Source organism: Labrus mixtus, chromosome 17 (assembly GCF_963584025.1).
Source record: "Labrus mixtus chromosome 17, fLabMix1.1, whole genome shotgun sequence".
Lineage (NCBI taxonomy): Eukaryota > Metazoa > Chordata > Actinopteri > Labriformes > Labridae > Labrus > Labrus mixtus.
This window is the reverse complement of record NC_083628.1, coordinates 244,567-269,566: the sequence shown is the minus strand read 5'-3', so window position 1 is coordinate 269,566 and position 25,000 is coordinate 244,567. Positions and strand designations below refer to the sequence as shown.

Sequence of the window (25,000 nt, the reverse complement as noted above, 5' to 3'; positions counted from 1 at the left end):
TGTGTGTGTCTGTGTGTGTGTCTGTGTGTGTGTGTGTGTCTGTGTCTGTGTCTGTGTGTGTGTGTGTGTCTGTGTCTGTGTCTGTGTGTGTGTGTGTGTGTCTGTGTGTGTGTGTGTCTGTGTGTGTGTGTGTCTGTGTGTGTGTGTGTGTGTCTGTGTCTGTGTGTGTGTGTGTGTGTGTGTGTGTGTGTGTCTGTGTGTGTGTCTGTGTCTGTGTCTGTGTCTGTGTGTGTCTGTGTGTGTGTGTGTGTGTGTGTGTCTGTGTGTGTGTGTGTCTGTGTGTGTGTCTCACAGCTGAGGGAGGAGATCGATAAATGCGGGTTAAAGGTCTACCAGTTCCCTGACTGTGACTCTGATGAGGATGAGGAGTTTAAGCGTCAGGATAAAGAGCTGAAGGTGAGCGCCGTCATCACGCGTTTATTTAAGAGGAGATGTTTGTTTTTCTTTAACCTTTAAAGCTGCTTCAAAATGGCCGATGCATGACTAAGATGGAAATGTGTCACGTCGCTGGATTTCTCATTTTCCTCATCTGAACCCTTCCTGATGTGTTGTGATGCAGGAGAGCACGCCGTTCGCTGTCATCGGCAGTAACACGGTGGTGGAGGCTCGAGGTCAGCGAGTGAGAGGGAGGCTCTACCCGTGGGGGATCGTGGAGGGTAGGAACCTCTGTCTCATCGCTCTGCTGCTTTTTTTAATCCCACGCTGATAAACGGCGAGCGCCTCAGCTTTGATGTTCGTCTCGCCCTTTTGTTTTTTTTAACAGTGGAGAACCCGTCGCACTGCGACTTTGTGAAGCTGAGGACCATGCTGATCAGAACCCACATGCACGACCTGAAGGACATCACCGGAGACTGTCACTACGAGAACTACAGGTCCCAGTGCATCCAGACCATGACCAGGTAGCTGCTGTTTAATGTTTCACCAGCAGGGGTGTCCAATGTGCGGCCCGAGGGCCATTTGCGGCCCTTGAGGGGATTTTTTGCGGCCCGTGACTTCAAATGAAGAATCATTAGATTTTGTCCCGAGGCCTCGATTAAGATTAAAACATTATCTTATTTTTCTTTTTCATGTTAACAAGGGCTGAACAATATTCCTAAAATAGAAAATGTTCAGTAACATGTTTGTTGTTGTTTTTTTAAATCTACAGCTTTTACTATTTTCCACATTTTTTTGTAAACTATGAAAAAAAACGTATACAAAGTTTTTGAAAACAAGCAGACTGTTGTTTAACCATTTAATGACCTGAGCTAAATGCAGAAAGCTTTTCTAAAAACATGAACCACGTTACAGACTCTGAGAAAAAAACAAATAAAGTAGAATCAAAATATTTGATTTCCTTTTATTAAAGGGTTTCTTTAGCGAGCCTTTTGATTCTGATCTACAAAGCCTTTTCAACTATATTTAAAAAAACCTGTGGCCCGCGAGCGATTCTAACACGACAATTTTGGCCTGCAAGAAAAAAAGTTTGGACACCGCTGTTATGGAGCTATTATTGTGGCAAAACTATTTGTAATATTATAATATTATAATATTATATAATAATAATAATATTATAATATATATATAATATGCGTACACAGATCCACTGAGCTCATTACTGAGCTGGATGTCGTGGGCGCACTTTTACTGAGGAGGCTACAATGGAGGGTCCATTATGTAGTTTGTGTTTTTGAAATGTGTTTCCTGTACAGTTCGGGCAAAGCGGTACGCAGCCTAGCCGCCTGGCAGCCTGAGCTCAGGGCAACAAACCCCACCAATGTGTTTGCAGATCGTCAGACACACATTTGCAGATATGTGTATGCATTTGTGGATCTTGCACGGCAGGAGTGTTGCAAAAGTCACATGTAAAATGACAGCCAATGGCGAGGCCCGCCTCAGCTGTAAGCGATCATTTGTGTTTATTTTCAGGATTTACAGCTGAAAAAGTTCTCAGACATTAATAAATAAGTAAATATTTTGATATTGGTCTACATATTTGCAGTTTAGTTTGCACATTTGTAGATCTGTGTACGCATATTCAAATAGTTTTGCCACAATAATATCTCCATACCATGTGGCTACAGGAAGGTCACACGCGCAGCTTTCAACATGTGTGAAAATGGGTCTGTCACTGTTACTGGTGTTCTGATGAGAACAAACATGTTTGATATAATTGGAGCTTTTTGGGTTTGATCTCTTCAGATCTAAACTAACTGGTGGAGGGAGCGAGAACTGTAATCCTCTGTGGGTCATTAGCATGCTAACAATGTTACAATTCACTCAGCAGACGCTTTTATCCAAAGCGTACATCAGAGAGTGAGAACAACACTAATCCATTCATACACCTCCACTGAAGCAGCGGGAGCAATGCAGGGTTAAGTGTCTTGCCCAAGGACACATCGGACATGTTGCTCAGCTGGGGATCGAACCCTCGACCTTCTGGTTGAAAAGCGACGAAACAAAAACTCCAAACAAAAGCCCTCAAGTATTTATCACCTGCCAGAACTTTTTACTTTTTACTAAATTTTACAGACACACACACTTTTTCTTATTGAACGTTTTGTTTTATTTATTTCTGTGCCTTGGTCTCCAACCCCCGAGTCCTCTGCCTCCACTGAACCCCCCCGACCCCTGGATAGAAAAGGACACAAGCCCTGAACTATCCCAGCAGGCTCCTGATCCTTTAGCCTTAGCCACTTAGCTTAGCTTAGGAGAGGTGAAGTACAGTCCAGCTGCCTTTGGATGGAGCTTCAAGTTGACCTGGATGACTGACAACCTCCTCAGACAACAAGGTGTTAGGCATCTCGCCGTGGGTGGATCAGAAATGACACAGAACACTCCCAGATTTTTTGGCTTTTAATGGACTGATAATCTGCCAAATTATGCAAATGTATTCAGAGTGCTTTGAGAGATGTTATCATCACAAACGGCTCTTCACGTGGAGGCTTTTGTTTCTGAGTCTATCTGAGCTGATTTTCCTCCTGCAGAGAAAAAACAACCTGCCGCTGTCATCCGTCATGTTTCTCTCTCTCCTCCCTCAGTAAGATGAACGCAGATAAGCGAGTGGAGAGTCCCATCCCCATCCTGCCTCTGTCCACACCGGACGTGGAGACGGAGAAACTCATCAAACTGAAGGATGACGAAGTGAGCGGAAACACTTTTTTTGAAGACTGTAATAAACCTCAAACAGTGAATAATGCACGGCAGCAGGTGTTACATAACCGAGACGCTGATTTCAAATGATGGCCCCATATGTGAGCTGATGTAATCGGTCTCTGATCCCCCTCTCTTGTTTCCTGTCATTATCTCTCTCTGTGCAGCTGAGGAGGATGCAGCAGATGCTCCAGAAGATGCAGCAGCAGATGCACGAGCAGAACCTGTGACCTCGGACGACGTTGCATCTGTGATCGTTTATTCAGGAGACACAATCGACCACAGGCTCAAAGCTTTTCTAAATCCATCCCTGCAGGAGACGTTGGGAGGAAATAGTTGCCAGAATCTTAAAATAATACTCACATAGTAATAATCATCGACTGACAGCATGCTGGAAGATGAATTCTCACCTAATTTAAATGTTTCTTTTTTTGCATTTGTTTTTTATACAGTCTTTAGCCAAGTGAGTTGTAGTTAGGCAATAGAGAGTAGTTAGCACTTTGTTACCTTTAAACCACAGCAGACTTGAAATGCTGAGTGAGACTGAAGCACCTTAGCCTCTGTTCCTTTGAGTAGACGATGCACTGACCGTGTGAACACCTGCTGTGTGTGTGAGGAGTTTTGTTATTTTATTTTATTTTTTTTTTTTTATTTTACAGGGACATTGCATATTAATAGACATTTCAGTAAATATGCCAGAGTTAGCCAAAAGGCTCATTTTCATCTGTTGTCCCTGGCCAGATTTTATAAAAGGCTCCCTAAAAAAAAAAAATTCAAACATTGCTAAAAGTTACAAAAATAGAAATATCATGACAGTAATTAAGCAGCCACAGGAGAAAATACATAAAGCATGCAGGATACACATAAAGCAGCATTTGGTTAATATAAAAAATGTATCTCATTCAGGACAGACGTGGAGCAGACATAACAATGTACCAAAAAAAAAGCCCCCCAAAAAAAGGGATGCACGAGCTGAGAATGTCCCTGATGGTTTGCAACTTTTGATTTCAGTAGCGTTTGCAAACACTTGAAGACGTGTGTGTGTGTGTGTGTGTGTGTGTGTGGACGGTTCAAATGAGTTTCAGTGAGTTCACTTAAGAGACTGAAGCTCGATTTGAGATCTTTTAAAGACGCTAAACCAGAGTACAGCTGCTCAGTGCTAATGGTCATAGCATATGTCGCTAAAAGTCGTGCTAATGAGCCGTGCATAAAGACTTTCATGAACTGAGACCAACATTTAAAAAAAAACAACCAATCAGAGCGCTCATACTCGCTGCTGAATTCCACCAGATCGCCTGTCCGGTCCGTCCCAGCTCCGTCGGTCCGGACTCGTCTGCAGCAGATACACAAGGATTCTAGTTTTGCCGGATTCCGGAGCACAGCGCATCGATTTACCACAGAGCAGATTGAGCGGGACAGGAAGTCAGACACCGAAACTAAAAACAAACAACAAGACAAATTCAAGCAAGTCCCCTCTTCTAGAACTCCTCCAGAACAATGACCTTGTTAGGAGCGGAGGTGACACTCACATCTGGTGGAAGCTAACAGTTAGCTACTTCCTGAGCTACAAACCATCAGCCTCTTTAAAGTGCTGCTGAGTGAATGTTTGTGCACATGCTAACGTCTTACGAGAGAGAGTGAGTCAGCATGTTCTTCTGCAAAAACATAACTGACAATCTCATTCTTAAATGAAACCTTTAATCATGAATTAGCTGAAAGAAAACCCCACAGCGAACAGACACTAAAGCCATCACAGGAAGAGTTCATGTGAAAACAATCCTACATATGCTACGTATGCTACGTATGCTACATGTTTGCTACACGTATGCAACACGTAAGCTACGTATGCTACACGTATGCTATGTATGCTACACGTAAGCTACGTATGCTACGTATGCTACATATGCTACATGTTTGCTACACGTATGCTACACGTATGCTACACATATGCTACACGTATGCTATGTATGCTACACATAGGCTACGTATGCTACGCTAGTTCAGTGTTCAAAGTGTGTTTGAATTGGTGTGCATGATATGTAAGAATATTTTTCTCCATCTCTCAGCTGTTACAGATCGTACAGATAACACACACACACACACACACACACACACCTGCACAGAGTAGGATCCATATCAGCCTTAACAATAATCAATCTGAGTAATAATAAGTTATTTTGTGAAGCCGTGTTTCTGAGTGTTGTACAGTCAAACAAGAACAAGAAATAATAATGAGTTCATAATGTAATAAAACGACTGTTTTCATCTGGACGTGTCTGTTTTATGTGTTTAATGCTGTAAAGTTGGACATTTTAACATAGAGCTCTATGGGGACTGACTCACTGCAGGAGACAGACTCTAGTGGACACTGGAGGAACTGCAGCTGTAAAGTTAGACATTTTAACATAGAGCTCTATGAGGACTGACTCACTGCAGGAGACAGACTCTAGTGGACTCTGGAGGAACTGCAGCTGTAAAGTTGGACATTTTAACATGGAGCTCTATGAGGACTGACTCACTGCAGGAGACATACTCTAGTGGACACTGGAGGAACTGCAGCTGTAAAGTTGGACATTTTAACATAGAGCTCTATGGGGACTGACTCACTGCAGGAGACAGACTCTAGTGGACACTGGAGGAACTGCAGCTGTAAAGTTAGACATTTTAACATAGAGCTCTATGGGGACTGACTCACTGCAGGAGACAGACTCTAGTGGACACTGGAGGAACTGCAGCTGTAAAGTTAGACATTTTAACATGGGGCTCTATGAGGACTGACTCACTGCAGGAGACAGACTCTAGTGGACACTGGAGGAACTGCAGCTGTAAAGTTGGACATTTTAACATGGAGCTCTATGAGGACTGACTCACTGCAGGAGACATACTCTAGTGGACACTGGAGGAACTGCAGCTGTAAAGTTGGACATTTTAACATGGAGCTCTATGAGGACTGACTCACTGCAGGAGACAGACTCTAGTGGACACTGGAGGAACTGCAGCTGTAAAGTTGGACATTTTAACATGGAGCTCTATGAGGACTGACTCACTGCAGGAGACAGACTCTAGTGGACACTGGAGGAACTGCAGCTGTAAAGTTAGACATTTTAACATGGAGCTCTATGAGGACTGACTCACTGCAGGAGACAGACTCTAGTGGACACTGGAGGAACTGCAGCTGTAAAGTTAGACATTTTAACATAGAGCTCTATGAGGACTGACTCACTGCAGGAGACAGACTCTAGTGGACACAGGAGGAACTGCAGCTGTAAAGTTGGACATTTTAACATAGAGCTCTATGGGGACTGACTCACTGCAGGAGACAGACTCTAGTGGACACTGGAGGAACTGCAGCTGTAAAGTTAGACATTTTAACATAGAGCTCTATGGGGACTGACTCACTGCAGGAGACAGACTCTAGTGGACACTGGAGGAACTGCAGCTGTAAAGTTAGACATTTTAACATAGAGCTCTATGGGGACTGACTCACTGCAGGAGACAGACTCTAGTGGACACTGGAGGCACTGCTGTTTTTGGCACTTCTGTGTAAGATTTCTTTTTCTGTGTAAGGTTTCTACTTGATTTGTCTTTAATTCTTTACTATCAATCCAATTGTTGGACAATAATCAAATATAAAGACATCTTGTGAGCAACATTGCTTTCCTGGGATGAAGGAGAGGGGGAGGGGGGGTTGGGTGGGCATATAAGTCTTCCTTCAGGGCCCCCAAAACGCTGAGACAGGCCCTGCTGTCTTGTTTTTCTCTCCACCTACTGTTGTAAATATTTTCATGACTGAAGGGGGCTGGACGACCCCAGCTGCTGCCAGCGGTGCAGCCCACCGTTTGTGTCCGTGTTTCCGCCTGTGTTTCCGCCTGTAATTCCCTGAATGGTGTCGATACAGGTTGCGTAACTTTATTCCGCAGATCAGCAGCCTGTGTGTCGCCTGTTCGAGCTCGGATCAGAGGCGGGAATGGAGAGGAGCGAGGAGGAGCAGAATGAGAGCGGCTCGTCCCAACAACACAGCACGATGTGGAAACAGTTCCAAGCCAAAGCGAAGCCGCTGCTCAGCCCCAAGCTGGGCTCCAGAGACCCGGAGGACAAGAAGGAGAGGTCGAGCTGGATGTTCAAGAAGATGAAGAGGAAGGAAAACGTCGTCCTGGACCGGGTGATCTCCTCCTCACAGCCGGACCTTATCTTCTCCTCCCAGGTGGAGGAGGCTCAGCTCTGCGGCAAAGCGGCGGCCAGCGGCTCCAGTGCGGGCCGGGAGAAGCTGCAGGCTCACAAATCCGGCAGTCCGCTCAAATCCACCGTGGCTCATCTGGTGCAGTCCCACCACAAGAGCTCCTCTCTGGGGTCTGCGTGTCTGGAGAGGCTGGCTGAGCCTCCTGGCGGCAGTAGCGGCAGTGGAAGCGGCAGCAGCGAAGGAGGCGACGCGGCGACATCTGCCGCATCTGCAGAAGCACCGCTGGAGAGCAAAGATGAGCAGCCGGTGAGTTTACCTGTTTAATGCGCGATGTTTCTTTTAATACATCAAATTCTCTGCACACATGGGCTCAACCGATTACGGTGTGATCGGTTAATCGATACTGGACACCTTTGAAGGCAAGTTTCGGTGCATCTTGCCGCGTTTGCAGCCAAAGCCTAAAAACAGACGATTTATTACAGGGTCATTCAATAAAAATGTCATTAATAAATATATTAAACTTATAGGCTTGTTCAAGAGAGCTGCCACCAAGAACTATTTTCTATTTGCTTCATTAATCGGCTGATTATTTTCTCAATAAATCAACTTTTAAACGGTGATGCGTTCAAATGCTCGTTTTTCTGACCATCAAACAAGGAGACTAAAATAGGCTGTATCTACACTAAAACATAAAGATAAACACGATGAGAGGAACAGGTCACAATCTGGAACCAGAAGGCCGAACTTTGTTCTCAGTAATTAACTGGAATGATTAACGCTTATCTGTTGCACAACTTTTGATGGTAGGGTAGGGTTACCCTGAATCATTTGTGCTCTTAAAGTTCTCAGGTTGGTCTTTTTCTTGGCGTTTAAGTCCCAAATATTACGCCGTTACTAATAAATCAAAGCTAGACAGAGTGGGGCGCCAGATGGTCTAGCGGTTATGTTGGGTTCCCTGTGTACGGAGGGTCTCTGCAGCTTTGGGTCCCAATCCAACCTCGGCCCTTTGCTGCATGTCGTTCCTGTCTCTCTTCAGCTGCCCCCCCCATAAAAGATAAACAACTTAACATCATGTAGAAAAAGGAAGCAAGCAGACAGCCTGTTTGTTTGTCAGATGATTGACTTCACTAGAGAAACTTAACGTTTTGTTCCATAAGACAGAAAGGGGAGAGGGTTAGAGTGAGGGTTAACCCTGAGGGGCTGCAGAAGGAGCCAAAGGAGGATAAGATTAAGATTAAGATTAAGATTTACCTTTATTGATCCCCGCAAGGGGAAATTTCAGTTTTTACACTCTGTAGTCATGAACACACACATAGGCTGAAGTATATACACACATGCAGATACAGGATCCTATGAACATGCACTAATGGAGAGATGTCAGAGTGACGGAGCTGCCCACAGCGGGCGCTCCTGAGCTGATGGTGGGGAGGGGCTTTGGTGCCTATAACAAACTATTGCTCTGAAAAAGTTACAATCATTCGTTCTTTCAAAATGAGGCAAACTTGATTTGCAGCAAATCCCAGACCTGCATTGATCCAGTGCAACATAATAACTTGATTTACTGGGCTGTAAAACGAGTCCATTAAAGCGTGTAACACTTCATTTATTAGCTTATCCTGTGTGACACGGGGGAAGTCCCTGTGTGGTGGGGGGAATCATTGCCAGATGATAAACTTTATCAGCAGCAGGTCAGCACCTCCAAGACAATTCTACAATTCACTTATCAGACGCTTTTATCCAAAGCGACGTACATCAGAGAGTAAGAACAACACTAATCCATTCATACACCGCCACCAAAGCAGAGGGAGCAATGTGAGCGATGTAGAGGGGGCAGACGATCCTGTAGGAAACAATCACAGATGTTGATAAGAAGACATCACATCTCAGAGGAACTGCATGTCCAGTTATCATAATGACGAGTTAGGGCGCACTCACACTAGGCCCAGATGTCCCCTGTGCTCACACCGCTCCAGGACTAACCGGGCCTGAGCACGGTTACCTCTTGTACATAATGTATTAATACAACACATGCATGACTTTATGTTATTATGAAGTGTGCTCAGTTTACAAGACAGGACGTCCACACATCAGAGAACATGACTCAGCTACTTTACTGACTTTGTGTTTTATTCTGAGTCATGTCAGTCAGATACAGAACACTCTGGGATATCTCCAGAATGAAGGCTGTCCACGTTGTGTACCCGTGCTTGTGCTCGTGCATGAACTGTACCGTCCCAAACACCTCTTCAAAGCGTGCCAGGGCCGAGGAAGTGTACCGAGCATGATCATGGTTCGGAGAACTCACTCACACTAAACTGGACTGTAGGGGTGCATCGTGTGAGTACGGTGCGGGTTGCATCGTGTGAGTTCGTGAACAGTGATGATTCAATTCAGAAATATGAGAGGTTTGATTCTTCCCACCCTGAGGTGTGCACAAACACACAGGTCATGAAGGTATTTTAAATATGTAAAATGATGAGTTTTCAGTGATATCTAATAATTATCTGCTGAACAGAATCGATGTTATGCATCTCCAGAAATCAGTTTGGTTCGATGTATTGAGCTGATCCTCTGAGATGATTTAATAAAAAGAAGCTCTGTGATTCATCCTGTGGCTGTAATCGAAAATCCATACACACACACACACACACACACACACACACACACACACACACAGTAGTCTGTAATGTACTGTCGACTGTATATAGACTGTGAATATTAATATGGATGACCGCCTCAGTAACCAGTTTCCTCGGGGGGTGGGGTGGTGGGGGGGTGGGGGGTCACTCACATGTGACGGAGGAGGCTGCACATGTCAGCAGAAAGAGAAATGAGTGAGCAGGTTACGTGCAGAGACGGAGCATCAAAGAGCGGGGTTTTTTATTCCAGTCATAAAATAGAATAATGAACCCTCGGGGGAGAAGTTTTTTTACAAAGATAACTGGCACATGTCCAACGTTTGTTTAAAGAGGGGAAGTTGAGTTGTGTGGTTCTGTTTCAGCAGAGAGAGAGAGAGGTGCTGCGGGAAACGAGCGCACGGCATTCATGTCAGGATGGATTCAGTCAGAGAAAGTGACTTTGACGAGCTCCTGAGAGTCCTGAGATAAAGAGTCAGAGAGGGTGACAGCATCAGTGGGGGTTCTAGACCACTTTTACTGGGGGGGCCAAACTGGGCCCAGTTGTTTTGTCAGGGGGGAACATTAAACCCAGGCTAAAAATAGACAAAGATGATCGCTTTAAAAAATAATTAAATACCATGATTTATATTTGTTTCAGTAACAGAATTTAATACTAGATTGTGAGTCTGGTTGTTGAGTCACTGTGTATGTGTTATGAGGGGGGCTCTTCCTTTCGGAGGGGTGGCCACAGGGGGGTCCAAGATCAGTGTTACAGGGGCACTGGCCCCTGTTGGCCCCTGCCTAGAGCCGCCCATGGACAGCATGAAGCAGAGAGAAGCTTGAGCCGCTCTGCAGAGTCTCCTGTGTTTCCTCTTTGTGTTTCTGTTTGTAATTGGAGGAGACGAGAGATAAAACATCCTTGTTGAGCTGGAACCGGCTGTGTCTCCCTGTGTGTGTGTGTGTGTGTGTGTGTGTGTGTGTGTGTGTGTGTGTGTGTGTGTGTCTCCACCTGTTCTGACCTGGTTCACATTACAGAGTGCTTGTGAGTCGGTCTGTGCAGCTGTATGAGAAACAGACTCAGTGACAGTAGACACGAGGTGTTATTGAGTGTTTTCTGTAATCAGACGTGGGCTGCTCAGGGGGAGGCTGCAGTTTAATAATGGAAGTATCTGATTGGCTATTGAAAATGTGTCACAGGTGGAGTGGAGCAGACTGAAGGAACACCTTGAGCTTACATTTTAAAAACTCTTGGTAGAAGTGGAGGACGCCCTTTTTCTGCGTGCGTTTATTAGGGTTGTTCTTACTGATGATGCAGCTACTATGACGTGGATTACTGAAAGATAGTTTGCGTGTTCTTATAAATACTGCGGCGCCGTCACCGTCTGGTATTTTTTTGCTCACCTCTAACTGTGCGTTTCTATTCCCGCTGGTGTTTGTGTTGTTGTTTTGCAATGAAGCTGATTTGTTGAGGAATGGGACAGTTTTTCCTTTATTGACTGCACAACAGGTCATCCAAACACACACAGTCAGCGGTGCATTTAACCCTTCAGGGTGTCATTTGATGTGATGAGTCGTTGACCTCAGACCTTTGAAGCCCTTTTCCTTTACTGAGCTCAAGATCATTTTCACATTTAATAAATTGTTGCCCATTGGTAACATTGCTTTGGAAGGGGAATTCTTCTTCACGTGAACAGCCCAAGCTCATTAAAGGTCCCATATTCTTCTTTTTCTGGTTTTATATGCTCTTCAGTGTGTTTTCAAAGTGTCCTGTGCATGTTTAGTCACATCTATGTGCAAAAATTCAAAGTCCACGGAAACGCGGCTTCTCCTACGTCCTCCTGTTAGCTGTAGCATTAGCTGCATGTAACGCTCGGTTCTAGCCCCCCTCGATAAATATTTGTCAGTCCGACGTCATTGTCAGTGTGAGATCACTGATCTAAGCCCATTGGCTCGTTGTGGCCCAGCAGCTCATGTTGCACGCCCGTTAACTTCTGTAGCACGCCCACGATATGCCGTAGCCTGCGGTAGCACAGTAGTGCTAAGGTGCTAATGTTTATGCTCCCCTCGGACGGAGCCAGTGGCTGCATTCCAAATATGGTAAAAGAGGCGGGACATTTCCGAGAACCGTGCTGAGCAACTGACCAATAACAACAGAGCGGATCGGCAGACCAATCAGAGCAGACTTGGCCCACGTGGGGTCTAACAGTGTGGGCTCAACAGAGTGTAGCTGACGGACTCAGAGCGTAGAGGGAGCAAGGAGGAGCAGTACATGAAAACAGACACTTTTAGAACTTTATCTATTGTGAACATACAAAAGTAGGAACATAGATTAAATATACAAACCCCAAAAAGGGCAGAATATGACCTCTTTAACACCGGCCCGCCTTCTGCACCTGTCACTGACCTCAGACCCAGGTCCAACCTGTCAATCAAACAGTACCTCAGTGAAGAGTCAGAGTGGAGAAGACGACTGCAGCCCTCACCTCAACTCTGTGGACTGCTTATTCATCTTTTTAGCCTTTTCACACACACACACACACACACACACACACACACACACACACACACACACACACACACACACACACACACACACACAGCTAATCTTCAATAAATGAGTGGCATCTCAAAGAGAGAGAGACAACCTGTGGCGTCTGCACATCCAGAGAAGCAGAACATAAAGTTCAATCATCACTGAGGTGTGCAGAGCGGTGATCAGAGAGCGTCTCCTCTTTCACAGATGATCTGTGATCTGTGCTCTTCACATGGATTGATTCCCCTCCTACACACCTGTCTTATATAAGAGATGTGTTTTTTTTTATCAGTATCAGAGATTCAAACATCTTAAAGACCTGGTGTCCAAACAGTTTCAGGTGATGGAGGTCAGCCCGTCATAAACAGACTGAATCCTCGTCGTGGGAACTTTCATCGCTGTATTTTAAGAACCTGACCTCTCTCCTGTCAGTCAGGATTAATCCACTACAGGAGGATTATAGTGAAGCTCCTCCTCCTCCTCACCTCCTGCTTCCTTCCTTCGCTCAGCTGAAACTCGCTCGCTGATTGTTTTTCTCTGCAAATCTGGATCTCTCCTGGAAATATCCTTTATGTTTCTCCCTCCACAACGTGTCCCGTGCCGTCGTTTCTCTGTTTTTAAGAGGATCCTTTCTCCCCTCTGAGATCTCTTTGCCCCCTCCTCTCCCAGCCTGTGTGTCCCCCCGGCTGTGTTCTCCTCGAACCCTGGATCTCCTCATCAGCGAGGGCCCGGTGGTGGCAGAGTCCCGTCAGGCCATTCGAGGGTTACTTCGCTGCGGCTCCTACGATGAATCTTTCTCCCTGGCCTCCACGTGTGGACGGCTGCTGTCGGTGAGTCATGTTGACCTGTTGCTTGTGATCGTGAACCTCGACCTGCATTTGATCAAATATCTGGGCTGAAAAAGATGAATAAGCAGTCTGCAGAGTCGAGGTGAGGGCTGCAGGCGTCTTCTCCGCTCTGACGCTTCACTGAGGTACTGTTTGATTGACAGGTCAGACCCGGGTCTGAGGTCAGTGACAGGTGCAGAAAGTGTGTAACCTTCTTCACAGCATCAAAGTTAAGAACCTGGATTTAAAAAAAAAAATTCTTTCCTGTTTTTTATAGTCCTTGTTTGGAATAGAGACATAAATCTGACGGAGGGACATCTGTTTGAGTCCAAATAAGTTGTCATGGCAACATATGAAGTTAAAAAGCCAGAGTTTCATTTCAGATGGTTCTTAAAGCAGCAGTATGTAACTCTGACCCCTAGTGTTTAAAACGGGTACTGCAGCCTGAATTCTAAACATCATAGAGAGCTGTCTCCCCCCCCCCCCCTCCTCTCTAGAGTCCATGCTCACTCAGGTCACCATGTGGTGGACTCTGAAGCTTCAGTGTTTATCCAGCTCTGCATGGGTCTGTAAACCTTTCTGTGTTCTAACCTCTCTCCATTTTTCAAAAGCATCTCCAATATTGATCCTAGTTTGAGCACGTTTCTGCTCGTGGAGCTTATTAGAAACATGCAGAGGCTTTTTAGGTCGGGTACAATCACTTCTATCTGAACCACTTCTCTTGACCGCTTCCATCGCTGCAACACCTGTTGACCTGATAACTGCTCTCATATCTGGTAAACAGAGGGGCGTCCAAAACGGCCGTGTGGGGGCGTGTCTTAAAAGCGCCTACCTTCTCTGGTCCAAACAAATCCAGAGCATTCAGGAGCAGAATCTAAAGTTAGAAGGAGGACATACTGGCTGCTGCATTGTTGTCAGAGAAGCCAGCACTTCAACATGTTTCCTTAATGATCAGATAGTGAGATACCTTTATCATCTCACTCTCTACACATCTCACTGATTGGACCTTAAGGGCAGACATGTTTACAGTTCAACAGGAAGTTTATGCTAAACAGGAAGTAGGGAGGTGACTGCAGCATGGCATGTTTTGTTCAGTGTTTTGCTGAGTCAGCTCTGCAGAGACACAAACAAACCACAAAGTCAGTTTTTTTGTGAATGGTTGCAAAAGAAGAGAGTTCTGAATAACGTGCTGTGTTTACTTCATGCAGCATTTTCCTCTCAAACATTTTGAACCTAAAGAATAAAGTGCTCAGGTCGGTGTAGACGGCGTGCAGCTCCTCTCGCTCGCAGGCTAATCGATGACTCGGCAGCAGGATTGATGTTAATGGGCCCTCGAGGTTTCAGCTCCGTGTAATGGAGGCGTCTGTTGTTGACATGAAGAAGATATACGCTGCTCACGTGTTCATCTCGCCTTTGTGGCTTTATTGACTATATCTTACTCCCAGCGCTGCACCGCGCTCTGTAATCTCATTTTCACAACATGTCACTGATTGTGTTCTGACAAAGTGATCTATTGATTTCCCAACACAAAGATTCAAAAGAAGAAGATTGAAACTGAATTTAATCGTCTCGTCTTTCCAGCCAAAACGTCGACCGGCTTCTGAAATGTTGCTTTTGTTTGTCCAATGTGGTTATTGACCATCTTCAGTATGGACGCCCCGCCCCTTTCTCTAATCAAAACGCACCTTTAACCTCCTGCTAAAAGGTCAAAGGTCACTCAGGCGGGTTCACAGTCTTGTGTTGGTTTAAAGCAATAACCTTGAGTGGTTATAGAATCAGTTACTCTCGTTACCTTCGTCCTCCTCTACTCTGATAATCATAAGCACACAGCAGCGCAGGAGCCTCATTGGTCAACACAGCTGTCAATCATGATGCCATACTTTTTTTTGAAAGCATCAAATAACTGATTAAAACTTAACTCATCAGAAAAATGAACACTGTGTGACACAGCACGTCTATCTGACGTATATTTTGATTTTCAAGTTTGCCTCATGTCCCATCTGTTAACATGGAGGAGGCGGAGCTTATACTGCAGCCAGTCTGTAATCAGCATGTGGTAACTGTCCCCCGCTGTGAGGTGCATGTGTGAACAGATCAGGAGGATATCCGGAGCAGTCCTCCTGAAATGATCTAGAAATGTTTCCTGGTTGGAGGTGAAATCACGAGTTGATTAATGGATGAAAATATTTAAAAGATGAGAAACTTGAGTGATGAATCATCGATCATATTCTGTCTGTTTCCAAACAAAACCATCGATAACCTCTTGTGAAAATATTAGCAGTTGTTTCCATGGTTACGTATCATGGTAACCTAAACTACACTTAGGTTTGGGGGTAGGGAGGCAGCATGAGCCAAATCATTTTAACTCTGACATCGAGAACACCTGACGACTGATTCAGAGAAGAGAGAAAGTCACCTGTTGGACAAACTCTGATCTGAAAGTGTTGCATTGTGGGAGTCTGACACCGAAAGAAGACGATTAGTTGGACAAAATGAGAAGCAAGCTTGACACATTTAAAGATCTCTACAAAGCAGATGAATCTGTGATGAAGCTAATCTGTTAGCCAGGTCGATCAAAGAGTCACAGGTGTGTGTCTGTCTGTGTGTGTGTGTGTGTGTGTGTGTGTGTGTGTGTGTGTGTGTGTGTGTGTGTGTGTGTGTGTGTGTGTGTGTGTGTGTGTGTGTGTGTGTGTGTGTGTGTGTCTGTGTGTGTGTGTATGTGTGTGTGTGTATGTGTCTGTGTGTGTGTGTGTGTGTGTGTGTGTGTGTGTGTGTCTGTGTGTGTGTCTGTGTGTGTGTGTGTGTGTGTGTGTGTGTGTGTGTGTGTGTGTAAACATAATTATAGTCCTAAAATAAGCGTGCGTCCGTACGGCTGATGGGATTGAGTGTGATCTGAGTCTATTCTCTCTTCCTGATTTACTGTCAGGTAATCCTCTCTAAGCAGCTTGTTAACTCTGCTCGCTGCGTTCATGCTCGGCCCTGACTCATGATGCTCTCTTCTGTTTGGCTCTATTCAAAACCCGCTGAGGTGATTAAATGTAGAGTTACATGTTGGCTCTGTGCCGTGATGATGCAGTGAAACACCAAAACGTCATTGTGTCAGGGGAGGCTGTATCCGAATACAAGTACCTACTCAATCTGTCAGTAGGCAGTACGTACTATCTGCTGTATACTGTTAGTACCTACTATCTGCTGTTTACTGTTTAGTATCTACTATCTGCTGTTTACTGTTTAGTACCTACTATCTGCTGTATACTGTTAGTACCTACTATCTGCTGTTTACTGTTTAGTATCTACTATCTGCTGTTTACTGTTTAGTATCTACTATCTGCTGTTTACTGTTTAGTACCTACTATCTGCTGTTTACTGTTTAGTACCTACTATCTGCTGTTTACTGTTTAGTACCTACTATCTGCTGTTTACTGTTTAGTATCTACTATCTGCTGTTTACTGTTTAGTACCTACTATCTGCTGTATACTGTTTAGTATCTACTATCTGCTGTATACTGTTTAGTATCTACTATCTGCTGTATACTGTTTAGTATCTACTATCTGCTGTATACTGTTTAGTATCTACTATCTGCTGTATACTGTTTAGTACCTACTATCTGCTGTATACTGTTTAGTACCTACTATCTGCTGTATACTGTTTAGTACCTACTATCTGCTGTATACTGTTTAGTACCTACTATCTGCTGTATACTGTTTAGTATCTACTATCTGCTGTTTACTGTTTAGTATCTACTATCTGCTGTTTACTGTTTAGTACCTACTATCTGCTGTATACTGTTTAGTACCTACTATCTGCTGTTTACTGTTTAGTACCTACTATCTGCTGTTTACTGTTTAGTATCTACTATCTGCTGTATACTGTTTAGTACCTACTATCTGCTGTATACTGTTTAGTATCTACTATCTGCTGTTTACTGTTTAGTATCTACTATCTGCTGTATACTGTTTAGTACCTACTATCTGCTGTATACTGTTTAGTACCTACTATCTGCTGTATACTGTTTAGTATCTACTATCTGCTGTATACTGTTTAGTATCTACTATCTGCTGTATACTGTTTAGTACATACTATCTGCTGTATACTGTTTAGTATCTACTATCTGCTGTATACTGTTTAGTACATACTATCTGCTGTATACTGTTTAGTATCTACTATCTGCTGTATACTGTTTAGTACATACTATCTGCTGTATACTGTTTAGTATCTACTATCTGCTGTATACTGTTTAGTACATACTATCTGCTGTATACTGTTTAGTATCTACTATCTGCTGTATACTGTTTAGTACCTACTATCTGCTGTATACTGTTTAGTATCTACTATCTGCTGTTTACTGTTTAGTATCTACTATCTGCTGTATACTGTTTAGTACCTACTATCTGCTGTATACTGTTTAGTACCTACTATCTGCTGTATACTGTTTAGTATCTACTATCTGCTGTATACTGTTTAGTACCTACTATCTGCTGTATACTGTTTAGTATCTACTATCTGCTGTATACTGTTTAGTATCTACTATCTGCTGTATACTGTTTAGTATCTACTATCTGCTGTATACTGTTTAGTACCTACTATCTGCTGTATACTGTTTAGTATCTACTATCTGCTGTATACTGTTTAGTATCTACTATCTGCTGTATACTGTTTAGTACATACTATCTGCTGTATACTGTTTAGTATCTACTATCTGCTGTATACTGTTTAGTACATACTATCTGCTGTATACTGTTTAGTATCTACTATCTGCTGTATACTGTTTAGTACATACTATCTGCTGTATACTGTTTAGTATCTACTATCTGCTGTTTACTGTTTAGTATCTACTATCTGCTGTATACTGTTTAGTATCTACTATCTGCTGTTTACTGTTTAGTACCTACTATCTGCTGTTTACTGTTTAGTACCTACTATCTGCTGTTTACTGTTTAGTATCTACTATCTGTGCTGTTTACTGTTTAGTATCTACTATCTGTGCTGTTTACTGTTTAGTACCTACTATCTGCTGTATACTGTTTAGTATCTACTATCTGCTGTTTACTGTTTAGTATCTACTATCTGCTGTATACTGTTTAGTACCTACTATCTGCTGTATACTGTTTAGTATCTACTATCTGCTGTTTACTGTTTAGTACCTACTATCTGCTGTATACTGTTTAGTATCTACTATCTGCTGTTTACTGTTTAGTACCTACTATCTGCTGTATACTGTTTAGTATCTACTATCTGCTGTATACTGTTTAGTACCTACTATCTGCTGTATACTGTTTAGTACCTACTATCTGCTGTATACTGTTTAGTACCTACTATCTGCTGTATACTGTTTAGTATCTACTATCTGCTGTATACTGTTTAGTACCTACTATCTGCTGTATACTGTTTAGTACCTACTATCTGCTGTATACTGTTTAGTACCTACTATCTGCTGTATACTGTTTAGTATCTACTATCTGCTGTATACTGTTTAGTACCTACTATCTGCTGTATACTGTTTAGTATCTACTATCTGCTGTATACTGTTTAGTACCTACTATCTGCTGTATACTGTTTAGTACCTACTATCTGCTGTATACTGTTTAGTACCTACTATCTGCTGTATACTGTTTAGTATCTACTATCTGCTGTATACTGTTTAGTACCTACTATCTGCTGTATACTGTTTAGTATCTACTATCTGCTGTATACTGTTTAGTACCTACTATCTGCTGTATACTGTTTAGTATCTACTATCTGCTGTATACTGTTTAGTACCTACTATCTGCTGTATACTGTTTAGTATCTACTATCTGCTGTATACTGTTTAGTACCTACTATCTGCTGTATACTGTTTAGTATCTACTATCTGCTGTTTACTGTTTAGTAGGCAGATATTTTTTTTTGTTTTTGTTTATCTTTATTCAAGAAGAGTAATGCTCATATACAGTCAGGTAAACAAAAAACAATATCACAATGTAAATCAAGTAAAAGATTAAATAACTAAATAACATACAGTACATAAAGAACAAATGAAAGACAGTAATATACAGAATATAAAATAAACCAATAAAGACTCATTTAAATAGTGAAATCATTATTTAAATAGAGGGAGAAAGGTTTTATAATAATGCAGATATTTGTTATATTTTCTGTTGTTAATTTAAAGTAGTGATTTCAGTCGGGACTTTAACTCTAGATTAAAAATTGATTCTATTAATCCACGCTCGTTTGTTTTGATTTGGAGGCGGACGTGACGTCACGATTTACGTTTAATTTCGCACTGCATTGTGGGTAAAATACAATTCATTTACTGAATGGATGCATCCGATCCATACTGCATGAAACCAGGAAGTTAGTATCCATACTGAAATGTTCAGTATACTGAGGTGGACCCAAACAATGACCACGAGAGTTCAGTCTACTGAAAAGTTCTGACTGAACTGTGGATATTTGGAAAGGGCCAGCGAGATGCCTCGGGGAGGCTGCATGGAGCCGGACGGTTTGATTCAAACCTCCTCTGGTAGCGTCTGATATCCATCCAGAGAATAAATGTGGATCACTTTGGAGACTCTCTCTGCACAGAGCGGCTCGTTTACAGCTTCAAAACAACAGATTCAAGGAGAGTCATCATGGTACACTTTTTCTTCTCGCTCCCTTTTTAATCTCTAAATGAGATAAAAAATACCTCCACCGTGTCAGAAACCTCCGATATTAAAATAAATAGTTCAACATTTCAGAACGATTCTTCATCGCTCGCTGCCTTTTGGAGACGGATGATTAAATCTGTCATTGAATTCAATGAAAAAATGTAATTAAATCTTTAAAAATTTAAAAAATTAAATCAGCGTTTTCAGCGCTTAGGACCCTCGGTGTCAGCTGTTCAACGTTTTGAAACACCCTCATCAATGTCACTTCTCTCTCACCAATCAATAATAATCAATAAGGGGCGGGACTTCTGCTACCAGCTTTGACAACAATAATGGCGGGGGGGGGGGGAGAAACTATTGTGACACATTTTAATTTGTGTTGAAACCTGAGAAGTGTCAGAGAGATTCTCATTTGCTGTGGTGCTTTTTCACTTTAAAAAACATCAACTCCCATGATGCATTAGGTTGTCTTCAAACTGTGGCTGTTTTCAAATCTGCCCACTACAAACTATCAAACATAGTATGCAGTACGTACCACGTTCATCAGTAGTCTGACCTCTGACCTCCAGTCCGTGGTAACTCTGCAGTACATCGGACCCGGCTAAACTGGTTTCTGGTCTTTGAATGAGGAAGTAAACAACAGCCCAGCTGACGCAAATGCCGCCACAGAGTAGCGTCCTCTTACAGTCTGAAAGAAGCTGACGAGAGATTCATTTAGATTTTCATGATTCATAGAATCAACAAAGATAACTGGTGGTATCTTTGTCTGGTTTGGTCTGATTGGAGTTTATTTCCTCTGTTAGGATGGACGCTGCTGACCGTCTTTTCCATCTCAGACCTGCCGCTTTGCATTGTGGGGGGGATCGGTCTGATGCTGCGTATCTCACATTTGTTTCACATACTGCAAATCAGTTTGAACTTCTAGTATAGAAGGCGGTTTCCAAAATGACCTTTTGTTATTGTTTTGGTTGTGAGCCCCCTAGTGGTGACATGACATACTGCGCCCTCATGTTTAATAATTTCTTGTTTGGCCTCGTGTCCACCTGGCGTCTTGTTTCTATTATTTTAAAGTAGAGAGCGTTTGCAGCAGCAGGAGGCCGCCTGGTGACAAAAGCAAAGTGCCAGGCGTCATTTTTATGAGCGTTGAAAGTTGAAAATCTTTTCAGCCAATTGCACCCGATCACGGCCAGGTGGACACGGGCGCTTAGTGAGTACTTTCACAGCGAGGTTAAAACACTTTTTTTCACTTTAATAAGAGCTCTGAAAATAATAAACTTATAACTCATAAAACCAAAATACAAAAACATGAAAGCCATCATTTAAGAACTCAACAATGTCTGAATAAAACAAATAAAACACTGTGACTTTAAATGGTCTTAAAGCGTAAAGGAGGCTGAATCTGGGACCCTGATGCATCATTGGATCGCTCCTCTCCATGCTCATGTCTCTCCTCGTCTCTTTGAATTGTAATTCAACAATTAGCGGCTAACGCTAGCAGCTTTATTCGATGGTAATTGGTTCTGTGGGTTCAGTTGTGTAAAGCTGACCTGGAACCCGTCATCCTCTCCGCCTCCACCTGCAGCCTTCATCTCCTTATTCAACACATAATGTCTGAACTGAATTTAGCCCACTTGTCAGATCCTCCAGTGGAGGGTGGAGGGCGGAGCCTATGCATAATGTTTTGAACAAACCTCCACCTGCAGTAAAGAGCTGCTGGTGTTACACAGGAAGTCCTCACCGCTGGTTTTATTAGGCCGCTCTCTGTTAAACGGCTCGCTGGAATTTCCTGCAGCTTTGCAAAATCTCCGAGCAGAACTTGGCACACTTTAAAGTCTGTCAGGAAACGAGAGTGTGTTTCATAACGTGTGTGAGTGATCTCTGTCGGCAGGCGGCGGGACAGAGGAGCTGACCTCAGAACAGATCCTTTAAAAGTGAAGATATCAGTCTGTTTATCTTTACCCCTCCACTCAGGATCTCCTCTCTCTCTTTACGACACACGAGCACAACATCAGGGATATGGATGACATCACTCATGAACACATGACGATGGAAAGAAAGGAGAAAAAACACGATGTTAACGCGCTCATAAAGTATGAACTGCACCACGACGCTAAAACATCTTCCGTTATCTGAAGAGGAAAAGTTAGAAATCAGCAGTCGACTTATTAAAGGCACAGTGTGTAAACTCTGCCACCAGGGGGCTCTCAATCAAAACAATAACAACAACATGACATGAAATCCGACACATTGTTAAAGAGTGAACCAGCAGGAGTTTAAGACCTTTGTGACCTTTGACCTCTTATAAAAACCAGTCTGCACTTTGAGCGTCTTCTTTTGAAAAGTTCTTATTCAAACATCAGTTTGAGCCCTGGAGAGAAAACTTTGTCTGATATTTCACTAAACAAACTGAAGGTTTGTTCTCGATGTGGGACACGGGACGTTTCTGACACAGCGACAGCAGAGACGGCGCTCTGAGTGAGTACTCCTCCTGATCTCGTTCACTTCTTTGAAACCTGACAGTGACGCTTTACTGTTTGAAACTTTTAATAATAATTGATACTTTATTGATCCCGTGAGGGGAAATTTGTTTTTACACTCTGTCTAGTTAACATGCTACACAAACATGCACAAACAGGATCCTGTGGACATGCACTAATGGAGGGGTCTCAGAGTGGGGGGGCTGCCCACAGTGGGTGCTCCTGGGCTGGTGGGGGTGGATTGGGTGCCTTTCTCAGGGGCACCTCGGCAGTGCTCAGGAGGTGGACTGGCACCTCTCCAGCTACCAGACCAATTTCTGGACTTGGTCTGTGCCGGGACTTGAACCAGTGACCCTCCGATTCCCAACCCAAGTCCCTACAGACTGAGATACTGCCGCCCTAAAGCTGCTTAAAGTCACCGATACGTGACTGGTATGTCTGTAAAAACTTTCATCATGTTCAGGTTACAGCTGTTACCAGGATGTAGGTCTTAGTTTGTTAGCTTGATGCTAACACAGAATGGAAAATGCTAATTTGAGGCGGCAGTAGATCAGTCTGATGGGAACCCAAAACAGTAAGTGGAGAGGTGTCGGGTCAATTCCTGAGCACTGCCGAGGTGCCACATACACACACAGTCAGACATACACACACACACACACACACACACACAGTCAGACATACACACACACACACACACACACACACACACACACACACACACACACACAGTCAGACATACACACACACACACACACAGTCAGACATACACACACACACACACACACAGTCAGACATACACACACACACACACACACACACACACACACACACAGTCAGACATACACACACACACACACACACACACAGTCAGACATACACACACACACACACACAGTCAGACATACACACACACACACACACACACACACACAGCGTTGGCTTGAAACAGCGGTCTGAACTGGGCAACCATTAACGATTGAGTCCGGCCCTCGTGTTGTGTGTTTGGATCGCATTGACCCAGAGTGGTTTCCTCTGTGGACGTGTGAGCTGTGATAAACACGGGGGAAGTGAGGGCCCTCTTTTCATCTCGTTCTATCATCACATCATCCCCGTATCGATCGGAGCGTCTGTGAGTGGATCCGTCTGTGTGGACAGGAAGTGGCGGCCCCAGCAGAGACGCCCCTCCTGCTTTAAGAAAAAAGAGATGAATATTTGATAAACGGCTGCTGCGAACACAAACAGAACAATATATCATCATCATAAATCACCCTGCAGTCAGATTTTTTTACGTGTTGTCATGGTAACAACTCCATTGTGGTCGTTTTAGGGCTCTGTTTTGTCATTTTGAATGTCTATGATGCTCTCTTAAAGTTCTGTTTTTCATGTATATGAGGTGTTTAGTCTCATTTTTTCCAGTGGATTTGTTTGCCTTTGCAGTTTTAAATCACCTCTTCATGATGATTTTGCTCCTCTTTAGTGTAACTTTGCACCTTTTTGTCTTTCTTCAACCTTTTTATCTGACTTTCTAGTTTTTTCATGTCCCTAAAAAGTTCTCTTTTCTGGTTTTGTCCAGGGCCCCGACGGATATGGGATTTTTAGGGTCGATATCGAAAGAGAGAATAAATCTGATACCGATATATCGGCCGATAGACAGATAAACGTGTTGATCCCTCAGTTATCAAACACTTGTGGAAAAGATTTATAACGAAGACGAGATGGTCACTCAGCTGGAAAGTAACTGAGCATGAACATGCATCACCGCCTGACGCTCTGCAGTGATGATGATTGTTGTAATCCATATAGCGCCCTCTGCTGGTGACAGAGAACTGCTAGTGTGATGCAATGAAACCCAAATTATTTGATATTTGACTGGTGAATAAATCGAGAAATATCTGTGATTAAATTAGCCGATACTGACAGTCACTGGATATGCTAATATCGGCCGGCTGATGAATCGGTCTGACTCTGGTTTTTGTTTCCCTCTGCAGATTAAAACACACTTTCATGATCTCCTTTTACTGTAACTTTGCATGTTTTTGTAGAGACTCTGCATCTTTTTTTTTTGTATCTTTCTCTCTTTCTTGTCATTTTGTGTCTCCATCGTAGTTACTTTAAGTCTCTGGGTTCTGTTTCAGAGATTTTCTTGTGCTCTTTGCAGAGGTTTTGCAGTTATATAATCTCACTTTATGGTCATATATCATGTTTTTCTCATTGTTTGATTAACTGTCGCTGTGACTTCAGACTGCGCGTCTGACTCGGGCCCCCTCCTGAAACCTGCTGACATAAATCTTTCATATAGATCCGTTAATGATGGAGGAAGTTCTGGATGATTTCTGCCTGTTGAAATATAACGACACCTCTCTCCTGATGTTTAGAAATCCTCCCTTACATGCATGTTGGGTGTCTGCAATGCGACAGCGGAGTTGATGCTGCTGCAGAGGAAGTGAAGAGTTTTACAGAAATAATCAAAAACAATCCTCTCTACACTCTGCTCTGATGGGAGGAAGCTACTCTGGTGTAATTTCCTGTCTGTGGTCACCCCTGGGACGGTTACTGAGCTGAATTAGACACTTCAGTCAGAGGTAGCAGCGTGGGTGCAG

At 43.3% G+C, this 25,000-nt stretch overlaps 2 protein-coding genes across 2 annotated transcripts in view; both read left to right on the top strand.

Moving 5' to 3' along the window:
- Window positions 1–5,401, top strand: part of LOC132992044 (septin-5-like) — a 23,401-nt gene extending 18,000 nt beyond the window's left edge. The window contains exons 8-12 of the mRNA XM_061061142.1: window positions 295–396; window positions 560–656; window positions 764–899; window positions 3,021–3,123; window positions 3,300–5,401. Of these exons, the coding sequence (XP_060917125.1) occupies window positions 295–396; window positions 560–656; window positions 764–899; window positions 3,021–3,123; window positions 3,300–3,362 (501 nt within the window). The 3' untranslated portion in view covers window positions 3,363–5,401. The remainder of the gene's footprint in view (window positions 1–294; window positions 397–559; window positions 657–763; window positions 900–3,020; window positions 3,124–3,299) is intronic.
- A 1,536-nt stretch (window positions 5,402–6,937) lies between these two features.
- Window positions 6,938–25,000, top strand: part of LOC132992596 (multiple C2 and transmembrane domain-containing protein 1-like) — a 35,733-nt gene continuing 17,670 nt past the window's right edge. Inside the window, exon 1 of the mRNA XM_061062022.1 lies at window positions 6,938–7,618. Within this exon, the coding sequence (XP_060918005.1) occupies window positions 7,100–7,618 (519 nt within the window). The 5' untranslated portion in view covers window positions 6,938–7,099. The remainder of the gene's footprint in view (window positions 7,619–25,000) is intronic.